This window comes from Acipenser ruthenus, chromosome 9 (assembly GCF_902713425.1).
Source record: "Acipenser ruthenus chromosome 9, fAciRut3.2 maternal haplotype, whole genome shotgun sequence".
Lineage (NCBI taxonomy): Eukaryota > Metazoa > Chordata > Actinopteri > Acipenseriformes > Acipenseridae > Acipenser > Acipenser ruthenus.
Window position 1 is genome coordinate 54,492,604 of NC_081197.1, and position 23,090 is coordinate 54,515,693.

A 23,090-nucleotide genomic window follows, 5' to 3' on the forward strand; every position below is an offset into this window, starting at 1 on the left:
AGTATATTTCCTATGCCTTGCTTGCCATTTGCAGACAGTTTGGTCAGGAAGTCAATCCACTTGCTTTGTGCTCTCAATAATGCTTTGAATTACTTTGTGGTAATTGCAATGTATTCTGTAAACTGTTTTTGATAGTTGTTTACAATGTGTATGTTTTTTGTTATTTGTGTTGCCCATTTGTTTTTAGAGGGATACAAAACCATTCATTACTTAATAGAACAAAGTTAGATGTGAATTCAAAAGCATTTTAAAACTACTATGAACTCATGCTATGGAGGCATGTGGCAAAGTGGTTAACAGTGTACAGGTGCAGAAGTGTTGCAGTGCTTAATCAGGAGACAAAACAGTGGTAATCCAATTAGAAAGGCTTTTAATATTGTAATCCAGGTCTGGTGACCTCAAACAATAATCCCAGGCAATACACAGCAATGTGTATTACACTGTTCAAAATAAAGGGTTTGCAGTCCCAAATAATTAACACAGTCCAGTTACACACACAATATACAAACAAATTCACCAGTCCTGGGTGCATGCTGCAGTGCTCGTGGTGCTAATACAGTTATTATCATGACACAGGTGTAGTGATGTCTGGGTTCGTGCTAGCCTCTGACGACAGCTCCAGAACATGTTAGCCATCTAATAATAACAACAAGTAACAATTAGAGACGAGACAAAACAAACAATATTTTTAACACAGGTCCTTCGGGGTCGTTTCCTTAACCATAAACGAGGAACAGATCACGTCGCTACGTCCCCTATTTGTACCGTCACGCATGACCCCTTGGTAAACGATTGCAGCATCTCCTCCAGTCGATGAGTTAGTGCACCGGAGTTCCGCCCCCTTTCCAGATGACTGACGTCCTTTTAACCGTGGGAATGAATTGTCAGGCCATCCGGTCCAGGGTACTCTGTTCCCTGTACTTAGTGCCCTCACAGGTCAGGAGGGAGATTTACCACCAAGAATCATTCTATTTCTGTCACAAGGCAAGATTAACAATGGCTATTGTTTTAATATGAAAATGAAGACATGCTTTTTGAAAAGCAGAGTTGGGTCTGCATTCATTATTGTAATGGAGTCCACTCATGAATATCAAGTGATACTAGGAAATCACTAGTGGCTCAGTTGTGGACACTGTACCCAAGTAAGAACTTAACCAAGTCCTATCATGATGAAAGAGGACCTGTACTCTAGAAATTAAAATTGCACATTTAACCTAAGGTTCTATGTGGATCACATGGCACCTTTTAAAGAGGAGTTTAGCTTGTTAGTCCTGCAGTCTGTGTCAAATTCATCATGGTATTATTTAAGCAATAATACACAACAGGGTGTGTATTATCATGAGATAGCACCACGCCTTCAACCACCCAAGAAGTGGTGATATCGCATGATAACACACTGACTTAGTGCTATTATTAAATGGGTCTATGAATGTGTTGTTGGTAAATAAAGAAGACTTTAAACATTTTTTAAATATATTTTTTTATTTGTGTAACCTTCCACTGAGCTTAACAATAAAGCATTTGATTTTAACCCATTTTGTATAATATTTTTCTTTTTTGGGGCTTCGATAATAGTTTCTTGTTCATGCTTTGTAGATATTGAAGTGGGTGTTGCCATTCATTGTTTCAACATGTATGTCTGGGTTTTGTCCAGTAGACAGAGCTGCTGCTGCTGCTGCTGTGACATTTTGTTTTCAAAATCAGTGTCAATGTTCTTTTCAGTTAGCCAGTCACAGAAAACTTTCGTAGCCCATTTTGTCTGGCGCTTGGTGTTTTCCTCAGTTGTATTAATTTCTACGTTGTCTGAATCTGCTTCATTTACCTCAGTATGGCAAGATGTTGATATTTTCTTTTCTTTTTCAAAGTTTTCAGCTGCAGAACCTTTGTAGTTAATCTCAGGGATTGCTGCCATACTGACTGACTCGAGTGGTTTTGTTTACCCAGGCGTACAGTTACAGTTGGCGTATTGATTTTGTTTACTGTGATGAGGCCAATTCGGAGAAAGAAGTTCTGCACTGTTCTGTTATCACCAGATAGCTAATGGCTAGGGAGAAGGTCTCAGCCAATCAGAATCTAATGTCTTCGCCAATGGTTTCTACCCATTTAATAATTAAATATGCAGTACATGGCAAATCCAAGCAAATGTAATATCTAAGGATAAAATTTAGCTAAATATGAGAATCCACTTTAAGTTCAGGCTGGATGAGAAGAAAATGTGTTTAGGAGTAGGAAATAATATTGACAATAAGATGAATAATAAAATCAATGAGCTACTTGGCAGCAAGCATCTGGCACATACTGTATGAAAAATAACCTGTCTGCAGAATTAAAGGGACACTGAGTTATAACAAGAAAGACTGGATACTCTGTAGGACTACACAATTTAGTAACTTTATTCATGCATTCTCATCTTTAGTGTTATGGTGTGTAGTACGCACAAGATGTACCCTGTTATACAAAAGGTGAAAGAAACCTTTTGTAGAAAACCTAAGTTTTTACAACCCCAGGAGTTGCTTGGCTTGGTTTCTTTGACATACTGTTCATTATCATGTACCCTGTGCCACCAAAAAAACCTACATTGTAACTATGTGTAACTACACTGTAAATACACTGTAAGTACATACTTAATTACTTAGTACTTACACTCAAAATTGCCTACTTAATGTAAAGTGCACCACAATCACAGACACACATACAGCTCTGCACCACCCCGCGATCACAGACACACATTCGCTCTGCACTGCCCCGCGATCACAGACACACATTCGCTCTGCACTGCCCCGCGATCACAGACACACATACGCTCTGCACCACCCCGTGATCACAGACACACATACGCTCTGCACCGCCCCGCGATCACAGACACACATACGCTCTGCACCGCCCCGCAATCACAGACACACATACGCTCTGCACCGCCCCGCGATCACAGACACACATACGCTCTGCACCGCCCCGCGATCACAGACACACATACGCTCTGCACCGCCCCGCAATCACAGACACAGATACGCTCTGCACTGCCCCGCGATCACAGACACACATACGCTCTGCACTGCCCCGCGATCACAGACACACATACAGCTCTGCACCACCCCGCGATCACAGACACACATACGCTCTGCACCGCCCCGCGATCACAGACACACATACGCTCTGCACCGCCCCGCGATCACAGACACACATACGCTCTGCACCGCCCCGCGATCACACACACACATACGCTCTGCACTGCCCCGCGGTCACATACTCGCCCCACTTTAAAAGCCTTGGTTGGCCTCCTTTGTAATCTTCCTCTGTCCCATTCTCTTTTCTTCCTTACGTCAAGGCTTCGTATGAGCCGTTCCTTCCTCTGAAGGTCGAACCCGGTCGCTAACTGGGACCCAGTCGCAAGGCCGAGCCTATAACGACTCTCCGAGAAGTCAGAGGACTCTGTCTTTTCAGGGGCCCGGAGGCCATTAGGACTAGCCTCAACTACATAGTAAGGCTCTCACAGTTGGAGTCCGGCCCGTTCTTTTCTCTCTCCCTTGTCTAGAGGCCAAGCCTCCAATCCGAAGTTGTAAAAAACACTCACTTCCTCTCGCAGCCCTGGCACCCACCCCGTGAACCTTACTTTAACTGGTTGTTTTCTAACATATGCATATCATGCTGTAAATATTGGGAGCCTGCTTGACTCTTTCTGATTGATTCAGGTGTATTTATGTACTTGATCTTAGGGTGGGAATTATTTTGCATCAAATTTATGTTTAGCTTTTGCATTCAAGAATCATTATGCTGAAAAAGCAATACTTAGAAACACATAATACAGATTTTCTAATCGATGCATGTATCATTTACTAAAGACAATTATTTGAGTTCTCTATTGGAACAAAATGCTGATCTTTAAACTTCACTGTAATTGCTTTCTCTGATCTGCCAGTATAAAGAATAGTGGTTTGGAGATACACGTAATTAGATAATAAAGCATATAGCATGTTCCCCTCTCAACACCTTTGGCAAGATTCATATTTTATAAATTGTAGACTGGGTTTATTATAAGACAATAGAGTTTGATTAAATTATTTTCAAAAGATAAAGAGTAATGAAAAGGTCATAGACTAGATGTTATGACATAATTATGTGTTCAGATGTGGCATACTGCAAATGCCTTATTATAATCAGTAATACGATCCTGGTTTTTAGCTGCAGTTGCAGGGTTGGAATGCTTTTGATCTGCATGTGTTTTGCTACTGGTAAATCGCTTGGAGATTTTTTTTTTAATTATCATTTTACTTATTCATAACCATAATCTTACTTAGTATGCACTTGTGTAACCATTATTGAATGTAAAATATGTACTGTCTCAAGTCATTTAAAACAATACTAGTGCAATTTGAGGACGTCGAAAAAGTGTTGTGTAAAAGCAACATTGGTGCTAAACCTGTTCAGACTGGATAAGACTCAAAATATGAACAGAAATTAAGACTAAGCTTTAAATAGTACACACTGAATAAACATATTTTCAATGTGTACAATACATACACCATATTTATTTTATTTCATTTATATAGCACCTTACGTCATAGACCCCAAGGCGCTTTACAGAAAACATAATACACACAGTATAATAAAACATTAAAATAGCATAAAAAATATTATAATAAAAAGTATATACATTAAAAGTAAATACATTTCCAATTATGTATATTAAAACAAATAAAAATTGACTCTTATACCTTATCTGGGTATGAATTAATACAGATTTAACAAATCATTAATAAATCTTTTATGTTAAACTGCTGTAATAAAAAAATAAACTTTCCCTTGCACAACAAACATAAATGAGTTATTTGGCAGGCATTGAAGGATTAAAAAGGAAAGCAAGTGTCCTCTAAAAGGCGTCAACTAATCCTTTTATTCAACATGGTTTCACCCTTCTGAAAAGCAATAAACCTTTACTAAACAGTGTATAATGCCTACAATATATGTGTTCTTCGCAGCTTCTGGCAGATCTGGAGAATAACATTCTCTTCAAAGATGACCTGGAATGTCAAAAGCTTATCTTGGAAGCAATGAAATATCATCTCCTGCCTGAAAGAAGACTTCTAATGCAAAGTCCACGGACCAAACCAAGGAAGTCTACAGTTGGAGCACTGTATGCAGTAGGAGGGATGGACAACAACAAAGGTAAATGCAAACTTGTAATGGATCTCCTTCTAGCGGCTGATGAGTTGTATAATACTGACATCTGCATAAGACACGTACTAACCTCTCGACTACAGTGCTTGCTCTTTAGTTGAATGGTAAGATGTTCGTCTTTGAATCGTTTAGTTTGCTGTTTGCCAGATGCCAATTCATTACATTCTGAAAACAGTATTTTTGGAATTGTGAATTTTAATTTCAGTATTTGACTCTACACATGCAATTGCAATATACTTCTGCTGTTTTTTTAATTGCATTTTTAATCCACTGAAATCCACAATAATGCATTGTTTGATTAAGGCAAAGACTAAATTACCTTCAGTGAGGTATTCATCAATTGCATATGATGCGTCCCGTGGCCTAATTTCATCTGGCCCATGGCAAAAATGTATAAATACTTAGTTGTTTTTTTTTTTTTTGTTTGTTATCGCACTTAAGTATCGCATTCAGTCTGTCCTAAGCGTTACTCATTCAGGGCGGTGAGCGGTGGGGTGGTAGGTTAGATATTTGGCAACAGGGTTTCTAATTTTAGAACAACATGCTCATTGTGGGGTTGCTAGGCAGTGTCATTTCCTTTCACGAGCCATGTGCACCACATTCCACACCACTGAGCAGCCATGTTGTAAGTTATAGTTGTATCCTGGGCGCTCTGAGGTAGCTGCATCGCGGGGCTGTAGAGTGAAAAGAAGCGGACAGCTGACGGCACACATTTTGTAGGACGCGTGTGTTCATCGTGCAACATCTCCAGTGCCAGCTGATATCACAATGCTCGCCAAGGAAAAGCAACCTCAACCATCACACTAACATAGCTCAAAACACGGGTGAGTTAGTTATATTTTTTTCTAAAAATATTCTCTATTTCTGTGCTGTTTTTAGCTAAACAGCCCAATGGCCCGTGATAGGAAAAAGGTTCCCAACCCCTGCTGTACATAATAGAGAAGATTTACTGGAATCATTTGGTTGGCTGTTCTTTGACTAGAACCTGCATCCTGGTCTCGGCCTTGGCAAGTCTTTCCTTTTGTCATGGTTAATGTGGCATAAGTGTCTACAAGATCTTTCTTTCCAGTGGTTACAGTGGTATTAAATACAGATAGTGTCTATAATCACCTGCAAATTAAAATGTTTAGGCATTTCTACACAGGCAGTCTTTTGGGTGCTGAACCTAGCAATTTGATTGCATTGTGTGCCTGAAGCTCCTGCAGTTTGGCACTTAACATGTTGTTATATTGTATAATATAACTGAAAATTAAAAGCAAACAAAACGCAGCCAAATCCACTTCTTTGGCCAAAGACCGTGTCATTTTCTTTTGTGATTTTGTTAAAGTGGTTTCTGTTGCTACAAGAATGATCTGTTGACTGACATGTTTGAAAGTTTGACTCTCATGATCCCTTTGGTTGTGTGAAAGGGTTATGACGGTATTGTACTGGCATAGATGGTGCAATTTTGTGCTGTGTGAAAGGGTCTTTTTAAGAATTCTTGAGATGTTTCTGAGATGGCTCAGAACCAGCATTTGCGTGAGAAAGTTGCTCAAATGATAGGTACGTAGTACTTTACAACTGTCATGTGTCAGAAATAGTTTAAATCATGTGCTTTCTCTTTTTTTGTTAATTTGATTTTTTGGCATGTGCTCTGGTAGTTGTGCACATAATTTATTGTGAACTGAAACTGGCATGAATCTTAGGTTCATTCAAGTTCTGTCAATGGGCAAGATTTGTACTGAACGGTTCACATTTGGAACACTGCAAAATGTTGTGCTTCCATGCACATAGAACGTTTTCCTCATGTTTTCTTATTAATTGTGAAATATGGCTTTCTTAACATACCCAAATGTCATGCATTTCCATTGTCATACAAGAAGTGCATGCTACCTCATGACACTGTTTCTCAGTCTCTTTTTGTGTTTTGTTCTGATTTTTAGTAATACCTATTTGGAAAATGTAGGCTCTGTAATCTCAACATGAATTACAAGACAGCAGGATTGTTACTATGCCAATTTACAGAACAATGCCCTTGCAAATCATTCTGTCAGACCTCTAATAAAACAACTAGCCGTACAGTGTCTTAATATGATTAACACTTTAATGATGTAACACTACAGTGGAGATGAGTCTGGATAATTACTTAGACATAGTAAATGGCGTACACCTTCTAATGACTAATGACTTCATTCATTCTTATATCTTATAAATTACTGCTTAGCTACCATTCAGAGAATGGTAGTATGCATTATTGTTAAGCATTTTGTCAGGTTTCTGTGATGTACATGGATCATTTACTGCTACTTTTGTAAAAATGTGCCTTTGCAGGGAACATTAATATACTAGATTAGAGATCTGTAAAGTATCAACAGTACTAAAACAGTCAGGCAGAAAATGCAATTAACAGCCAGATACTTAATTAAATGTCAGTGTTGCTGTATATCAATTTTAATTATTTTTTGTATTTTATTTCAATGCACTGCCTGTACAGTATATATCTGCGCTTTGCATTATATTTCATTAGCCTAATTTCCCTCCAGAGTTTAAACTGCGTGGTACTATATTTTATAGTTTTCATTAATGCATGAATCACAGGCTGAGTGTATGAGGAGGAAATAACTGACTCATAAGCAGATACACCCAAGACCTTGCTAGTACGGCCTTGATTTTCTCAATTGGCAGATATCACAACAAAAATGCCCATGCCTGCTATATTATTACATATTCCAGGAAAATATATTCATGAGAACAGAGTGATATCCAGATTACAACAACCGAGCCACGGCAGTGGATTACTGTAGCGATATAGAAAGGACTGCTTATAATGAAAGGGGAAGTTTTCCTCAGCTGCATTGTAAAATGTGAATTTCCATAAACACATACAGTAATAAGCTATTTCTACACATGTTAAACTTTGAACTTTCCAATGGCACAGTATTGAGACACCTACTTTTTTTTTTTTTTTTTTTGGTTGTTGCTAAATTATTATTTATTTACAAAGGTTTTAAATGAAATATATGTTTATTTCCATAGTGTTTCTAATAGAAAAATAAAGTAAAATTGATTATCAGTGCTCCAATACACATGATATATTATTGTGTAGACTAATTTATAATTTAGATTCATTGAAAAAGAAATTGAACTTTAATTGAAATAAATAACTATTTTTTTAGAATAACATTGGCAAGGGATTTAGCATATCCCTACAAAGCTGTTGTTGGAACTACTTTATGTAATTTGCTGTTTCTGGTAATTGGGTGATAATAAAAGCAATATAGTTCTGTTAAAGTAATTTCATTTATTTGCTTTCTACTGTTATACTTTAATTAGAGTTTTAGTGAACTGCTGAGTTAAACACAAGTACCATGATCTTTTTGTGTTACGTGCTGGTGGGTCCTGTTCACAAAGCTTTAACTCATGCGTTACTTATATAAAGATGTTTTTTTTTCAATGTTTTTTTTTTATTTTTTATTATTATTAATAAAATAAAATTTGAAAGACTTTAATCATGAAAGTGTTCAACTGTAGTTGGGGTGGGGGCATTATTAAGATTAGGTAGACAGATGACGTTTACTATTAGGCATGCTTAAAATTCAAAGGTAGAACACAGCACACAGTCACGCTAAAGAATCAAGAAGTGCAGTGAACATACTGTATGTATTGACTGGTGAAATACAATTCAAAGTTGCTACAATGTTTCCACTGTTTTGTCACTTCGAACATTTTCACAAAACAAACAATGAACTTTAAACCTACAGTGTGCAGTTCAAAAGCACATAATGAAAAAACACGTTTGTAGATGAAAAACGCTAGAATAAAAGTCACTACGTTTAAAAAATATATAAACGTGTGACATTTTCAGTCCACTAAAATAAATGGCTTTATATAATCAATAAGAAATCAGAGTGTCCAGTGTGAAAACACAACACGAAATAAAACATTAACGTAGAATCCAAAGTAGCACTATAGCATTGAAAGCGTAATCAATCAGACTGCGGAGTCTTTATCATCTGATCTGAAACCACCGAAGTCCACGTCTTCGTCATCTGAACCTTCATCATTGATGATGCAAGCAATTGTCTGAATCATTAATGCACAGAGCAACTACTTCTAGGCAGTTTTTTATTATTCACGCAAGCCGCGATATTTCCCCTTAGGCATTATTTGTGACGGTTATTAAAAAATGGAAATTAATGTGGGGTGATCGTTCAAATCAGGGCGTTGACTCGATAGAATCTGGTACATTTGGGACATACGGTATCATAAAATAAAATAAAATAAATACAAAAAAAAAACCACACACACACGTAGGTGGCTCTCCTATTTTGCGGAGTCCTACATTTCATGAACTGCTAGATTTGATGCAGCACACTGGAAAGCCATCCAGTTACCTCAGCTTCTCAGAATGCACTTGCCGCCTTCGTTTTATATTTAATCTACCCCAAGTATACTCTCAACAAGTTGCAAAATGTGTTGTTTTTTTAAAAAAAAAACTATACAATTAGCAACATAGCTCTAGAGAATCCTAATAGTGGAATAAAAAAGTTGTTTAATTCTGTATAGATAATCAATGGGCTACTGAAATATAGGATATCCAGACCAGTTCACAATTGTAACACATTATTTAGTTTGATTAGGTTATGCAACTTATATATGTGCTAAGATAAAATGCAAAGATTTCCAACCCCTATATTTTTAAACTAGTTAATGATGGCTTTGTTTTGCTCTTAAATATGAGGTAGAACTGACTGTTGCCTACAAGAAAAATATCACCTCCCCAGACATGCATTCAATTAGACAAAGAGCATTTTGTAGAAACAGAAAGAAAAGGTCACATTGCTCTCTTAGAAGTTATACTTTGGTGTATATGTACAACAAATCTGTTATTTTGTCACACCCTAAATGACTTGCTTTGATGACTGTATTTCCAGGTGCATCAACCATAGAAAAATATGACCTAAGAACGAATTCTTGGACACAGGCTGGGATGATGAATGGCAGGAGGCTGCAGTTTGGAGTAGCTGTCATTGAGGAAAATCTGTATGTTATTGGAGGGAGAGATGGTTTGAAGACTTTAAACACTGTTGAATGTTACAATCTGAAATCAAAGAATTGGACCATTGTATCCCCCATGTCAACTCATAGACATGGACTTGGTAAGTACAACATATGTGGAATCCATTCTCATATAAACATTTGTTTGCCCAGTTGTTTTTTAATCTGATAGCAGGTGGTGTGGAGCTGCTTTAATGTGTGTTACTTGTTATTGTTTATAACACAAATTACATTTCCAGGATGGTAGCTTATTATTAAAGTTGTACTCGGAGGAAGATCTAAATACCACCACTCTTTAAACTTGCATTAACTCACGGGAAAGACCTCTACTTATACAAAAAGCTACATCACTGCAATGAGGTTCTGATGCATTAGTACACCACAAGCATATAAACTCAAACGAAGATGCTTGATTATGAAATCAAAAGGCACCCCTAACAGAAGAAGATTGTTCAATTAAATGTGGTAAAATAATTTGAATAATGAACTTACTTCTCTGGCATGGTGTTCTAGTTTCATATACAAACATGTGTGCTGCTTTTCTAAAGTTCAAAGTTATCCTCATTTTAAATTAAAGGCATACTGTACCATATTCGCATAACAGGTAGAGAGAGTTGATTAAATGACTGCACATGCAAGAGAGACAGAGACCAGTACAAACAGCTGTAGATTTAAATAACATTCTGTGTCTTAAAGTATAGTACATAACACCCAGGTAGGCTAAAAAGACCATCAAGAAGCATGATAAAGCATGATAAAGTGGTTTAAGCCTTTTTGGACATAAGTGAAATCAGAGGTAAGTCCAATGAACTTCCATAACCAGACATTTCTAAATATATATACCTTGCAAGACATGTGTTTCTCCTCGAAGTTGCATGAGGGACAGACGAGTGGCTGTGGCTTCAAGCCCCATCATTGAGTCTCCCTGAGCCTGGAACAGGTAGATGTGTACAATTGTGTGTACTCTCAAGGATGGGCTGTGTTCAGGTTTTTTGTTGAGACAGATCTTTTACCCATTAAGTGAAATAATTAGGATCTAAACATGTGGGGGCTTTATCTCTATTGGACATGAAAAAAGAGGTGAATAAATTGTGCAAATCATAATTCTTTTCTTAGGGGCAAAGAGGGAACACCAGAACAAAGTGATCTATTGTAGAACTTGAATATTTGCTCCAGCTGTAATGCTTTATTGCTTTCTTTGAAAGTCTTTCTGAAGTAGCCACTAAAGAAAAAATGTCATCATGATGTTATTAAACTGACCTTCAGTAAACAATTGAGTCCAAGCTTCCTGACATGTTATTACAGAAACATATAAACATTGACTAGTATTATTCCAGTGTTTGTCAAAAAAAACAATTACCATGTCTCATAAATGTTATTGACTGATATCATATATTTTCCTCTGGCAAGGTGAACATGTACTGTATATTCTGTAAAAAGCTGAAGGAACACAAAGCCACTTTGTGGCTTGGAACTTGGTTTCAGGAGACTTGGTTTCAGGTCACTGCATGGCACACCAGGGGAGACTTAGGGTTTGATACAGCAAAGTTGCCTCAAAATAGGTCTCCCAGACTCCTGGAACCAGGTTTTAAGCAACTGTTTGTGAAAAAGTGACTTTGTGTTCCTGCAGCTTTAGATTTCATTAAAAATACATACAAGGTTCAAAGATGCTCACCAAAGCAAGATACTCCAAATACTTCCTGATATTGTGGCAAGGGATACTGTAGAAACCGGTACATCCAGAGCTTCTTCTTTAGCGAATTTAACACAACTTTTCTTATATCGCCCTTTAGTGGTACCCTTAATGATTCACACTGTAGATTCTAATATTCAGTCAAGAAAATTGTACTAAAATCCTGCCTTGGTATGACCGCCTTTAGGTTTAGAGGAGATGTAATGTAGTGGTATTTGTAGGGTTCTCTGTATAATGTTCAATTGGAGAGGAAAACTAACAAAATTTGTTTCCATTTCTGTCATCACTTTTTGATGCACACAGCAGGAATGCTTTGAGCTCAAATTGACAGTAATATGGCTATCAGGGGTGTGTAAAAAATGAACATCATAGATCTCTTGAATTCACTGACATCAGCTGTAGCATGAAGAAAAAGCATCTCATTCCAATATCATCATATAAATAATTCAACAACCAGAGCCCTCAAAAACCAATTAAATGTAATAGAATGTTCCTTTTCACTTTGTACTAACGGCTCCCTGAAGGCAAGACTGGTATTTAAAGCGAAAGCAAAGATGACCTTAGCCGGGACAGTCTTCCTCCTAGGGCTTTGTTTTGAAAATTGAATAATTTGTCATACTTGTAGGGCTGGGACTGAAACCCAAAGTTGGATATGGGAGGATTCTTTTCAAGTACTCTTCATTAAATATAGAAAGTACACTTCATCATAAGAACTCTGCATTGTGTAGGATGAGTCCTGCCACAGTAAAGGGATTAAGTGAAGGCACCCTCAGGGATTTGACACACATTACATTTTATAAAAGGTAGACCCAAGGTCTATCCTCTAGGGAAAATACTACCCTCCGTACTTGAAATGGTGTACCTAAAGGATAGTCTTGTATGCCCTTATGATTGGATCAACCCTGCCTTTTGAAATGAACCCCTTAAAACCTTACAGCTCCCCATTCTAGTAGATAAGTATCAACCAATATTGTGCCACATCTGTGATGTGTACAATTCTCAAGATGTCCTGAATATACAGGTTTCTAAATGTATGGTGTCCTTGCAGCTCAGTGGGGAGGTGGGGACATATCCAGTCTGGTTACATTACAATATAACTTACTTTTACAGTATATAGCTCTCTTCATGCAAGCATATCCCAGGGTGCTTTACAGTAAAAACAATAAAATAAAATGGAAGCCAACGGCCTAGCAATCCAGCTCAAAAATATGTTTTTAAAAATGATTTTAAAATGTCAGCTGTGCCAGCATTCCTGGTATGATTTGGAATAGAGTTTCAAAGGCAGGGAGCAGAACTACTAAAGGCCCTCGCCCGTCCTGATTTAAGCCAACTTACTGGAGCAACCAGAAGGCCAGCATTTGCTGATCTCAGAGTATGACCAGGGGCATAGGGTACTAACAGTTCCTGCAATTATGAAGGTCCTAAACCACAAAGGGCCTTATAAGTAGTAAGAAGAATTTTAAAATAGCTAATTGAAGTTTTTTTCTGTAATCTTGTTGTGACTTGTTATTGTTGAACTGCTATTTCCAGGGTTGTTACAGATTGTACATATGTTGTTATAAATGTTTAATATTTCTGTTCTGTGGGAAACCTCATTTTGCCATGTTTCCCTTCTGTTACTGGTATTACTGGATTTTAAATAAGTTTAGAAGGGACATACAATATATATAGTATACTTCACTTATGCTACATTCGTTACCCTTAAACCTTCAAAAGATGAAAAGATTTGAAAAGATTCATCGTATTAGACAAACTACACAGCAAACTAATGATTTAGGTTTTTTGAAGACTGTTTAAAGCTAAGTAAAGTTTTAAAATAATTACTGTTTCTTTTGTGAGAAATGAGCTAGAAGTACTTCCTTTCATTATCAATGCTGTGAATTAAAGAGAAATTGAATTAAAAAGAAGTTATAGTTTAAATCTCAGAGGGAAAAAAAAAACATTTTGGATATGTTTCCTTAGGCATTGCTTTATCTTTAGTGTGCTGTTTAAGATGTAGCAATATTCAAAATCATTTAAAAAAATTGTTTAATAGTGAAGTTGATTAAGCTGTACGTTTAAAAATATATATAAAATCTTTACTTTTAGATTCCATTTTACACAGATGCAGTACTTATAGAGTGTAGCCAAGTTGGATTATTGTGATAAATTACTTTCAAAAGAAAACTTTGTTCATTTTCAAAGATTGTTGGCAGCCTCGAACCAACTTTGTAAACAACACTTGGAAGTGTTCTAATTGTAGGAAAAAGAAAATAAAAATATATATTTTCCATAAAAATAGATATTAAATAGAGTAGAGAAAGACTAACAGAAACCATGTGCCAATCATGGAGAAGTATTGTTAATTACACATGTATGCAACTTCATTGGGTCTTCTGGTAATTGACTAAAAACCCTGACAATAAATCACAAACTTTTGTGTCTTATTGCTATAATAAAATGGATGAATTGTCTATCTACAGTACATACTGTGTGTGTGTGTGTGTGTGTGTGTGTGTGTATATATATATATATATATATATATATATATATATATATATATATATATATATACAGACGTGCTCAAATTTGTTGGTACCCCTCCACAAAAAACGAAGAATGCATAATTTTCTCTGAAATAACTTGAAACTGACAAAAGTAATTGGCATCCACCATTGTTTATTCCATAATTAATAGACATCAGACTTTGCTTTTGATTTTTTATTCAACATAATATTGTAAATAATAAAACAAATGAAAATGGCATGGACAAAAATGATGGGACCACTAACCTAATATTTTGTTGCACAACCTTTAGAGACAATCACTGCAATCAAACATTTTCTGTAGCTCTCAATGAGACTTCTGCACCTGTTAACAGGTAGTTTGGCCCACTCTTCCTGAGCAAACTGCTCCAGCTGTCTCAGGTTTGATGGGTGCCTTCTCCAGACTGCAAGTTTCAGCTCTTTCCATAGATGTTCGATAGGATTCAGATCAGGACTCATAGAAGGCCACTTCAGAATAGTCCAATGTTTTGTTCTTATCCATTCTTGGGTGCTTTTAGCTGTGTGTTTTGGGTCATTATCCTGTTGGAGGACCCATGACCTGCGACTGAGACAGAGCTTTCTGACACTGGGCAGTACGTTTCGCTCCAGAATGCCTTGATAGTCTTGAGATTTCATTGTGCCCTGCACAGATTCAAGGCACCCTTGCGCAGCAAAGCAGCCCCAAAACATAACCAAGCCTCCTCCATGTTTCACTGTAGGTATGGTGTTCTTTTCTTTGAAAGCTTCATTTTTTCGTCTGTGAACATAGAGTTGATGTGACTTGCCAAAAAGCTCCAGTTTTGACTCATCTGTCCAAAGGACATTCTCCCAGAAGGATTGTGGCTTGTCAATATGCATTTTAGCAAATTCCACTCTGGCTTTTTTATGGTTTTCTGTCAAAAGTGGAGTCCTCCTGGGTCTTCTTCCATGGAGCCCACTTTTGCTCAAAAAGCGACGGATGGTGCAATCAGAAACTGACGTACCTTCACCTTGGAGTTCAGCTTGTATCTCTTTGGCAGTTATCCTTGGTTCTTTTTCTACCATTTGCACTATCCTTCTGTTCAATCTGGGGTCGATTTTCCTCTTGCGGCCGCGCCCAGGGAGGTTGGCTACAGTTCCATGGACCTTAAACTTCGTAATAATATTTGCAACTGTTGTCACAGGAACATCAAGCTGCTTGGAGATGGTCTTGTAGCCTTTACCTTTACCATGCTTGTCTATTATTTTCTTTCTGATCTCCTCAGACAACTCTCTCCTTTGCTTTATCTGGTCCATGTTCAGTGTGGTGCACACAATGATAGCAAACAGCACAGTGACTACTTTTCTCCATTTAAATAGGCTGAATGACTGATTACATTGGAGACATGTGTGATACTAATTAAATAAACTAATTAGTTTGAAATATCACTATAATCTAATTATTTATTATCTTTTCTAAGGGGTACCAACAAATGTGTCCAGGCCATTTTAGAATATCTTTGTAGAATAAGCAATAATTCATCTCTTTTCACAGCTTCTTTGCTTTATTCTATGACATACCAAAGGCATGCAAGTATACATGATAAAATAGCTTTTAATTTCATCACTTTTCAGGAGGAATGAAGCATTATTTCAATGAGCTGTAAGGGTACCAACAAATTTGAGCACATCTGTATATATATATATATATATATATATATATATATATATATACTGTATATATTACTGAACTTTTGCTGGAGATCAAGGTTTTCAGCAAATACCTGTGGGAGTTTCATACTGAGACATTTATTGAATGACTGTGTTAATGGATGGATAATGATGCAAAATAAAAAGAATGTTAATAAAGTCATTAATTAGACTGACAGTAAAGGTTCCACACCCTCTAAACAAAGTTTTGTGAAAAGTCAAAGTCAACCACACACTTTGATTACCCTCAAACACTACCCAATTGAGAAATAAGCTTTAAAATATAACAGGGCTTACAATTTCTATACATAAGCCTGGCATGAGGTCCATTAATCTGCATACCTCTGACACTAAGACACATCCAGGAAGATTTAAAAATGGGCTAGGGATAGTGTCAAAATGAATGATTGGCTACTAGTTCTCTTCAGTGATAAATCTACATTCTGTCTTAATTATACTGCCAGACCAATGTTGCAGAACAAAATAGATATAAAGTAGGCTCTGTAATGGTGTGGGCTGGAATCAGCATACAGGTAAAGTCAGACATCCACGTCCTCCAGAATGGATCCCTCACTGCTGTTCAGTACCAAAATGAGATTTTCCATCCAGTGGTGAGTCCTTATGCTGGTGCCATTTGATGACAAATGCCATTTCATGACAATGCTTGCCCACATCAAGCAAGGATCATCACCTCTTTATTTTGAACAGCAAACAATCAAGAGAATGGATTGGACACAAGCAATGTGATCTGTTCAGAATTGCACATGTGGTCCAGCAGCCTTCAGAACCCCAGTTAGAAGTAGTTATTTTACTCCTTAATAACATTGAGTTTGCAACACATTCAGGTGAAAAAAGGCACCTATATTTGGGGAAAGAAGAATTAATTCAGAGTTAAAGGGCAGCAATACTTTACACTTTCTTTATTAAATTAGACCACCTTGTTTATTTATTTTTCCCCAACGTAAATTTCAAAATGAGTAGTTCACAATTGCTTGCTTTGAAGGGATAAATGTTGTTGCCATGGCAAGGTTAAGATCTGTAGAGCTCATGGTTGTCAGTACAGTATGTCTGTGTTGAATAGTAATACAAAGTGTAGAAGTGAATAGAAACATGTGGTGATCAGTATTTCTATCAATACTTCCAAGATTTGGATGTGTTGCTATTTGGGGTTATTTTCATTGGTTTCTGAAGTAATTATTCATAACCCATTGTATCCTTCGTCTGTGTTTAACAATTAGTATCAGTACAATGTGGTGTTCACAGATTACTCTTTCTTTAAGAAAGTCAGTCAAACCAGGCAGCAGCGAGCTGGAAGGTACATTTTTATCCTGTCGTGACAACTCATCAGGGCAGCCTTTTTAGCTGTAAATGTCTCTGTGAGTGGCTGTCAGGCATGGAGACAGCTATGGAAAGGTGATATCAGAGTTAGAATTCAATGTAAGCATTCGCTGCATATTTTTTTCTTGTAGCGGTACCTACTTTCCAGGAGTCAATTTGATTATTATGCCTTTACAGAATATGTGTGTGATACCTATCTGTGGAATGCCATGCAATCTATTTTTCTGTGGCGGTAGATAATGGTTCATTTTCACAGCAATGTTTCTTCAAATTTCATCTTTCTCTACAGGAGAATCCAAACATGCTCAGTCTCTATATGCTTATGCTAATTATTTGAATAATTTTGGTCTCCACAGGAACCTTGATTTTAGCTTTTTTTTTTTTTTTATTTGCAAGTGGAAATTTCCGGTGTTGTATTTTCAATAATTATCTGTTCTGTATTTAATTCTCTCATCTATGGTACTCCATATCGGATGTAACTATTGGTTTTAGTGATTCAGTGTAGATCTAAAATTGATGAAAATGTTATTGGATCAAGCATTTAATTTTCTGGATAATACTTCAATCAGTAGTTACTGTAAAAACCTTTGTATAAGTCTATTTTCTAGGTCTTTTTTACGGTACTTACAAAGACATGGAGAAGAGGCTTATAATGTCATACCTTTACACGGAAGGAAATGCATTAAAAAAGGTCTCAATTAAATTGGGAGTGGTGAAAATTATACTGTAACTAATAAAAGGGTTTGACAAAATACTATAAAAGTGTGTATGGGAGGACATGTCTTCAAGGGCAAAATGTATGCCTAATGTTTCTGTTGCACCATTTCTGTTCTGTTTCAAGGAGTAACACTGTTAGAAGGCCCTATTTATGCTGTAGGAGGCCATGATGGCTGGAGTTACCTGAACACAGTGGAAAGATGGGATCCACAAAGTCAGCAGTGGACATTTGTTGCAAGTATGTCTACTGCCAGAAGCACGGCTGGAGTGGCAGCTTTAAATGGAAAGTAGGTAGATTCCTTAAAACCCAAGGCACAGCTACGTTTCTAATCATTGCTGCCTGTGCATATGTATATGATAAATTAATTAGAATGTTATCTTATGAAGATGAGGATACCAGTCACTATTACGTGAAAACTGAGTTTCTTTCTTGCATCTTCTGGGGAGGGATTACCTAGATGCACCTAGTTTTATATTTCACTGTAGATAGTGAAGGCTTGACTTTAATGCCCTGTCCTATCCAGACCATGGGATCTGGTGCACACCTTCTCCTAAATTTGGAATGAGCTACTCATGGTTGCAATAGAACATTTGTTTTCAAATGTATTGTATATGTAATTGATTCATAACATCCATTTTGTCTGTAATAAACGTAAATTAAATTATACTGACATCATTTTAACAGACTGTGTGCTGTTGGTGGCCGTGATGGAAGTTCCTGTCTCAGTTCAATGGAGTGCTATGACCCTCACACTAATAAATGGAGTATGTGTTCACCAATGTCCAAGAGAAGAGGAGGTGTAGGAGTCGCAGCATGTGATGGTTTTCTATATGCGGTCGGGGGGCATGATGCTCCAGCTTCCAGTCATTGCTCACGGCTTTCAGACTGCGTGGAGAGGTACTTCAATATAAAGTCAATTCATTTGTTAGTCTGGGACACCAATCATGTGCAGCACACAGTTATATAATAGAACATTTACATTGCTGTTATTAATCTGTATTCATTCACATTTTAGTAAATCATATTCACAACTATTTTAACTCATGAGTTATTGAATCTTTTCTTGGTGCTCCTGCTATGCCCCAAAGCACATGACATTAAATTATTGATATAGTTTAAGATTTTAAGAATATATATATATATATATATATATATATATATATATATATATATATATATATATATATATATTCTGTTTTTATTATTTTATTTTCTTTTAGATATGACCCAAAAACAGACACATGGACAACTGTTGCACCACTAAACTTGCCCCGAGATGCCGTCGGAGTATGCCTTCTTGGAGATAAGTTATATGCAGTTGGTGGATATGATGGACAAACATATCTGAACACAATGGAATCATATGATCCTGAGACAAATGAATGGACAAAGGTAACTACAAAAGTACCTTTAATCTATATCACACCTCCAAATCCAGACAAGTTGTCAATGTAGAAATCATTCCAGAATTACAAGAAAAGGGTATCAAGAGCAAACCAGGATGTTAATGATGTTATTAATAATGCAATCAACATGTTACAGTATATGCAGGCAAAGTTATTCCATTTGCTAGTTGATATTTATTATACATTCAGTTAGTATTACAATTGTAGTTTTGATACCTGACAAATGACAATAATCCCCTTCATAATGTGAACGTACTGTAGTCCTTTTCTTTGTATGTATTGTTTTACAATCTGTCATTCTCTTTTACACAGATGTCACCACTGAACATTGGAAGAGCTGGCGCATGTGTCATTGTTATCAAGCAGCCTTAACAGTCTCATTATCAGGTGGCTATACAGAATGTACGATGTGAATTACTCACAATACTCAGCCAGGAGTAGGGGGGTTGAGGGGGGATGAGGACCACCCCAGAGTGCAGGAATTGGGGTTAAAACCTGCAGAAAACAAGTGGTCATCTTGGTTGTATACTGTTCATTTAAATTTGAATTACTTTGTGGTAATTTGTATGTACTTTGTAATAGAAGCATCTTGCTTTTCAATTCTGTAAACATCAGAGCTTTCTCCTTATGTCTGGTACTTCTCCTTCTCTAACTCACAGGGGATTGATCTACCAGTTCAGGAAGGATATGCATCATAAAATGGCTTAAATAAAGACAGTGTTAGCCTCTCTTTCTTTCAGTTCCTATCAATGGTTATGTTTCCAGCAGAAATAAAACATTTGATGGACCCTTCTTTTTAGTTAATTCAATTAACCAGTGATAAAGCAGTTTTCACTGTATTTATAAAGGTGTACACATGTTAATGTTTTTAGATATAAGGACGTCATATATGAAATGTCTAAGTATAGCATACTTTTATTTACAAAATGTTTTTCCTATGTTATATTATTCTCGCCAACTTCTCAATTTCCTAGTTCCAGATGCCAGGGACTGAGCATCTGTCTACAGGATGCCACTGTCTGTTTTTCACTCGTGTGGGAAAGAAAAAAAGCCTCCATTTCCACTTATCGAATTCATTCTAATAGTAATCTAAACAAAAACAAGAATGTTACAGTGCATACGTCACTTCCATTTTGTCCAATCATAGTACACATCGGCTGTGTCAATGGGTCATGGTTGATGCTTGCCCACAAAATTTGCTTGTGCACCAAAGCCTTAAGAATCATCCATTCCCTAACCTAAGTTCCTCTCCACTGTCCTCCTTTCATATTTTTATTGTAGGACTCACTTGACCCTCCTTTGCTGAGAGTGCTCCATCATGCAATGCACATCAATCCATTGATAAGAGAATGGAAGCACTGCGTTTATCTGCCCCATCTGCAAAGACCAATAGCAAACGTGGTATAAAAATGTTATTAACTGACTCTTCATTGTGCACCAAGAATTACAGTTCAGCACCTTACCTTTGTATATAAACTGAATCAACACTGTAAGGCATGTTTTAGATCAACATTTTGAACATGAGACCAGATAAAACATAGTGCATCATGTACAAAACTGTGAGTATAATGTTATCTTTTTAATTTTATGAAACGTCTTCTCTTACTATTAGTTACATTATTCTGTGTGTAAAGAATGGCTTCTGGACCCCATGCACATGTGTGCAGTATCAAGAGTTTCTAACAGAACTTCAAAATATCATTATTATTTCATGCCTTTTCAAATCATAATTTAGGTACATTTACTAAATACGCAAGATGATGTCTTAGATACAGTTCCCTGTCTTACTTAGAAATAGGGAAAAAACTAACAATTGTTAAAACAGAATCTCGGTTTTGGACAAAACAATTCAATTTTAACTGTTTACAAGCCAATTCAATGTCAGGATTCTGACTACTTGTTTTGGGTATGGGTGACGTTCGTGATGACTGATTATTTGGCTGCTGTTCCCGCCTCTCAAGGGGAGGTGGAAGCCACACCCTCTGAAAGAGGAACTGGTGATTCAACTGTGATTGCTACTGCAATAGTCAGGTGAGTTTACCTGAAGTTTAAACAAGATCAGGGGGAGTGATCAAAGGAGGGAGCAAGTAGTAATCCCGCCCCAGAATCTCAATTCTAATTGTGCTGGAATTGTCATCTTTAAGTTTCTGGTGGTGTGCTTTTTAAAAATGTGTATTGATTGCAAAAGCAGGAAAAGTGTCCAGAAAATGTGCAGAACAATAAAGAATATTGACAAGAGCTATGTACTGTAGAAAGAGACCTTAAAAGTGATAGTAACATTTAAGCTGTTTTTAGTATATGTAATAACACTTCTGATGTATAAAATAAAGTTAATGCATTATCTCTGCTCAGCACAATATATGCATCTTTAAGTGTCACCATGGTTTTAATTCAGTTGGAAGGCCCCATCTTTAAAATGAAACTTTATAAGGGAAATGTGAATTTAATAGTTAAATAGTGTTTCAAAATGTATAATGTCAAAATGAAATGTATAATGTCAAAATGTATAATGTCGAATTGAACCTGAACATAGAAACAACTTGACTGTATGAATGTAGGCCACTGTTGTTCAGTAATATTTATTAATGTATGTATTTATTTTTTTGTGTATTTATTTATTTATTTATTTATTTATTTAAAAGGTCCTATGTTAATACGATAGCACATTTTTATAGAACTATCTAAAATACATATTATGTATTATCTATAGTTCATATTTGAAACCAAAATGAAAGCCTCAAATGGTTTGCTTGTATTTTCTCCAGATATGGACAGTGCAACATAGGGCTGTCTGGTTCAGAACCACTCATTTATTTACACAAGTATTTATGTATTTCACTTCAAAACTCCTACTATCCATGACTCAGTGGAATTCCATGATGTAAATTATAGCATGTTTCAAATTGTGTTGAAAAAAATAAACTTGCCTGTTGACTTTGTTTATGCCCTCATGATTTAAAGTATTATTGTTTATATTTTGTTAGATTATAATTAGGCCTTCTGATTTTCGGTTTTAACTGATAAAACCTGATAAAGCACCCCTGATACAAAAAAAAAAAAAATGTAATTGGTGTATATCCAATAAACACTGGAAAATGGTTCCTCAGTTCACCTTGACTTGAATCCTTTCCCTGTGAAAAATAAAATAAAAATAACCTACAAAAAAAAAAAAAAAGAATACTTAGCCAGTGCAGTTGGGCATATGTCCCTCCTTCCTAACTTGTATCTGTCATTGATTCATTCTGAATACTTTAAACCCACACCAACTACTGAGTGGCAGCAAATTCCTAAATTTCTATTGGAGGATTGTACACGCTTGCGAGATTTAAAATGAGATTGCAATTTAATTCAGAGCATTGTTCTTGCTCGTGAGATTTAAAAACTATATTACAGTTCGATAGGGTTCATTTACATGCCTGTGGAATTTAACACATAATAGCAAATTGTGGCGAAATGTAAACAAATGCCTAAACACACACAATAATACAAGTGTGCAAGTACTGTCAAGTTACTATACACACTGACTG

The 23,090-nt window shown here is 36.5% G+C and overlaps 1 protein-coding gene across 1 annotated transcript in view; it reads left to right on the forward strand.

Moving 5' to 3' along the window:
• LOC117405548 (kelch-like protein 1) overlaps window positions 1–22,649 on the forward strand; it is a 60,041-nt gene extending 37,392 nt beyond the window's left edge. The window contains exons 6-11 of the mRNA XM_034008702.3: window positions 4,980–5,166; window positions 10,092–10,316; window positions 18,281–18,443; window positions 18,842–19,054; window positions 19,378–19,549; window positions 19,876–22,649. Of these exons, the coding sequence (XP_033864593.3) occupies window positions 4,980–5,166; window positions 10,092–10,316; window positions 18,281–18,443; window positions 18,842–19,054; window positions 19,378–19,549; window positions 19,876–19,935 (1,020 nt within the window). The 3' untranslated portion in view covers window positions 19,936–22,649. The remainder of the gene's footprint in view (window positions 1–4,979; window positions 5,167–10,091; window positions 10,317–18,280; window positions 18,444–18,841; window positions 19,055–19,377; window positions 19,550–19,875) is intronic.
• Window positions 22,650–23,090: the final 441 nt, after the last annotated feature.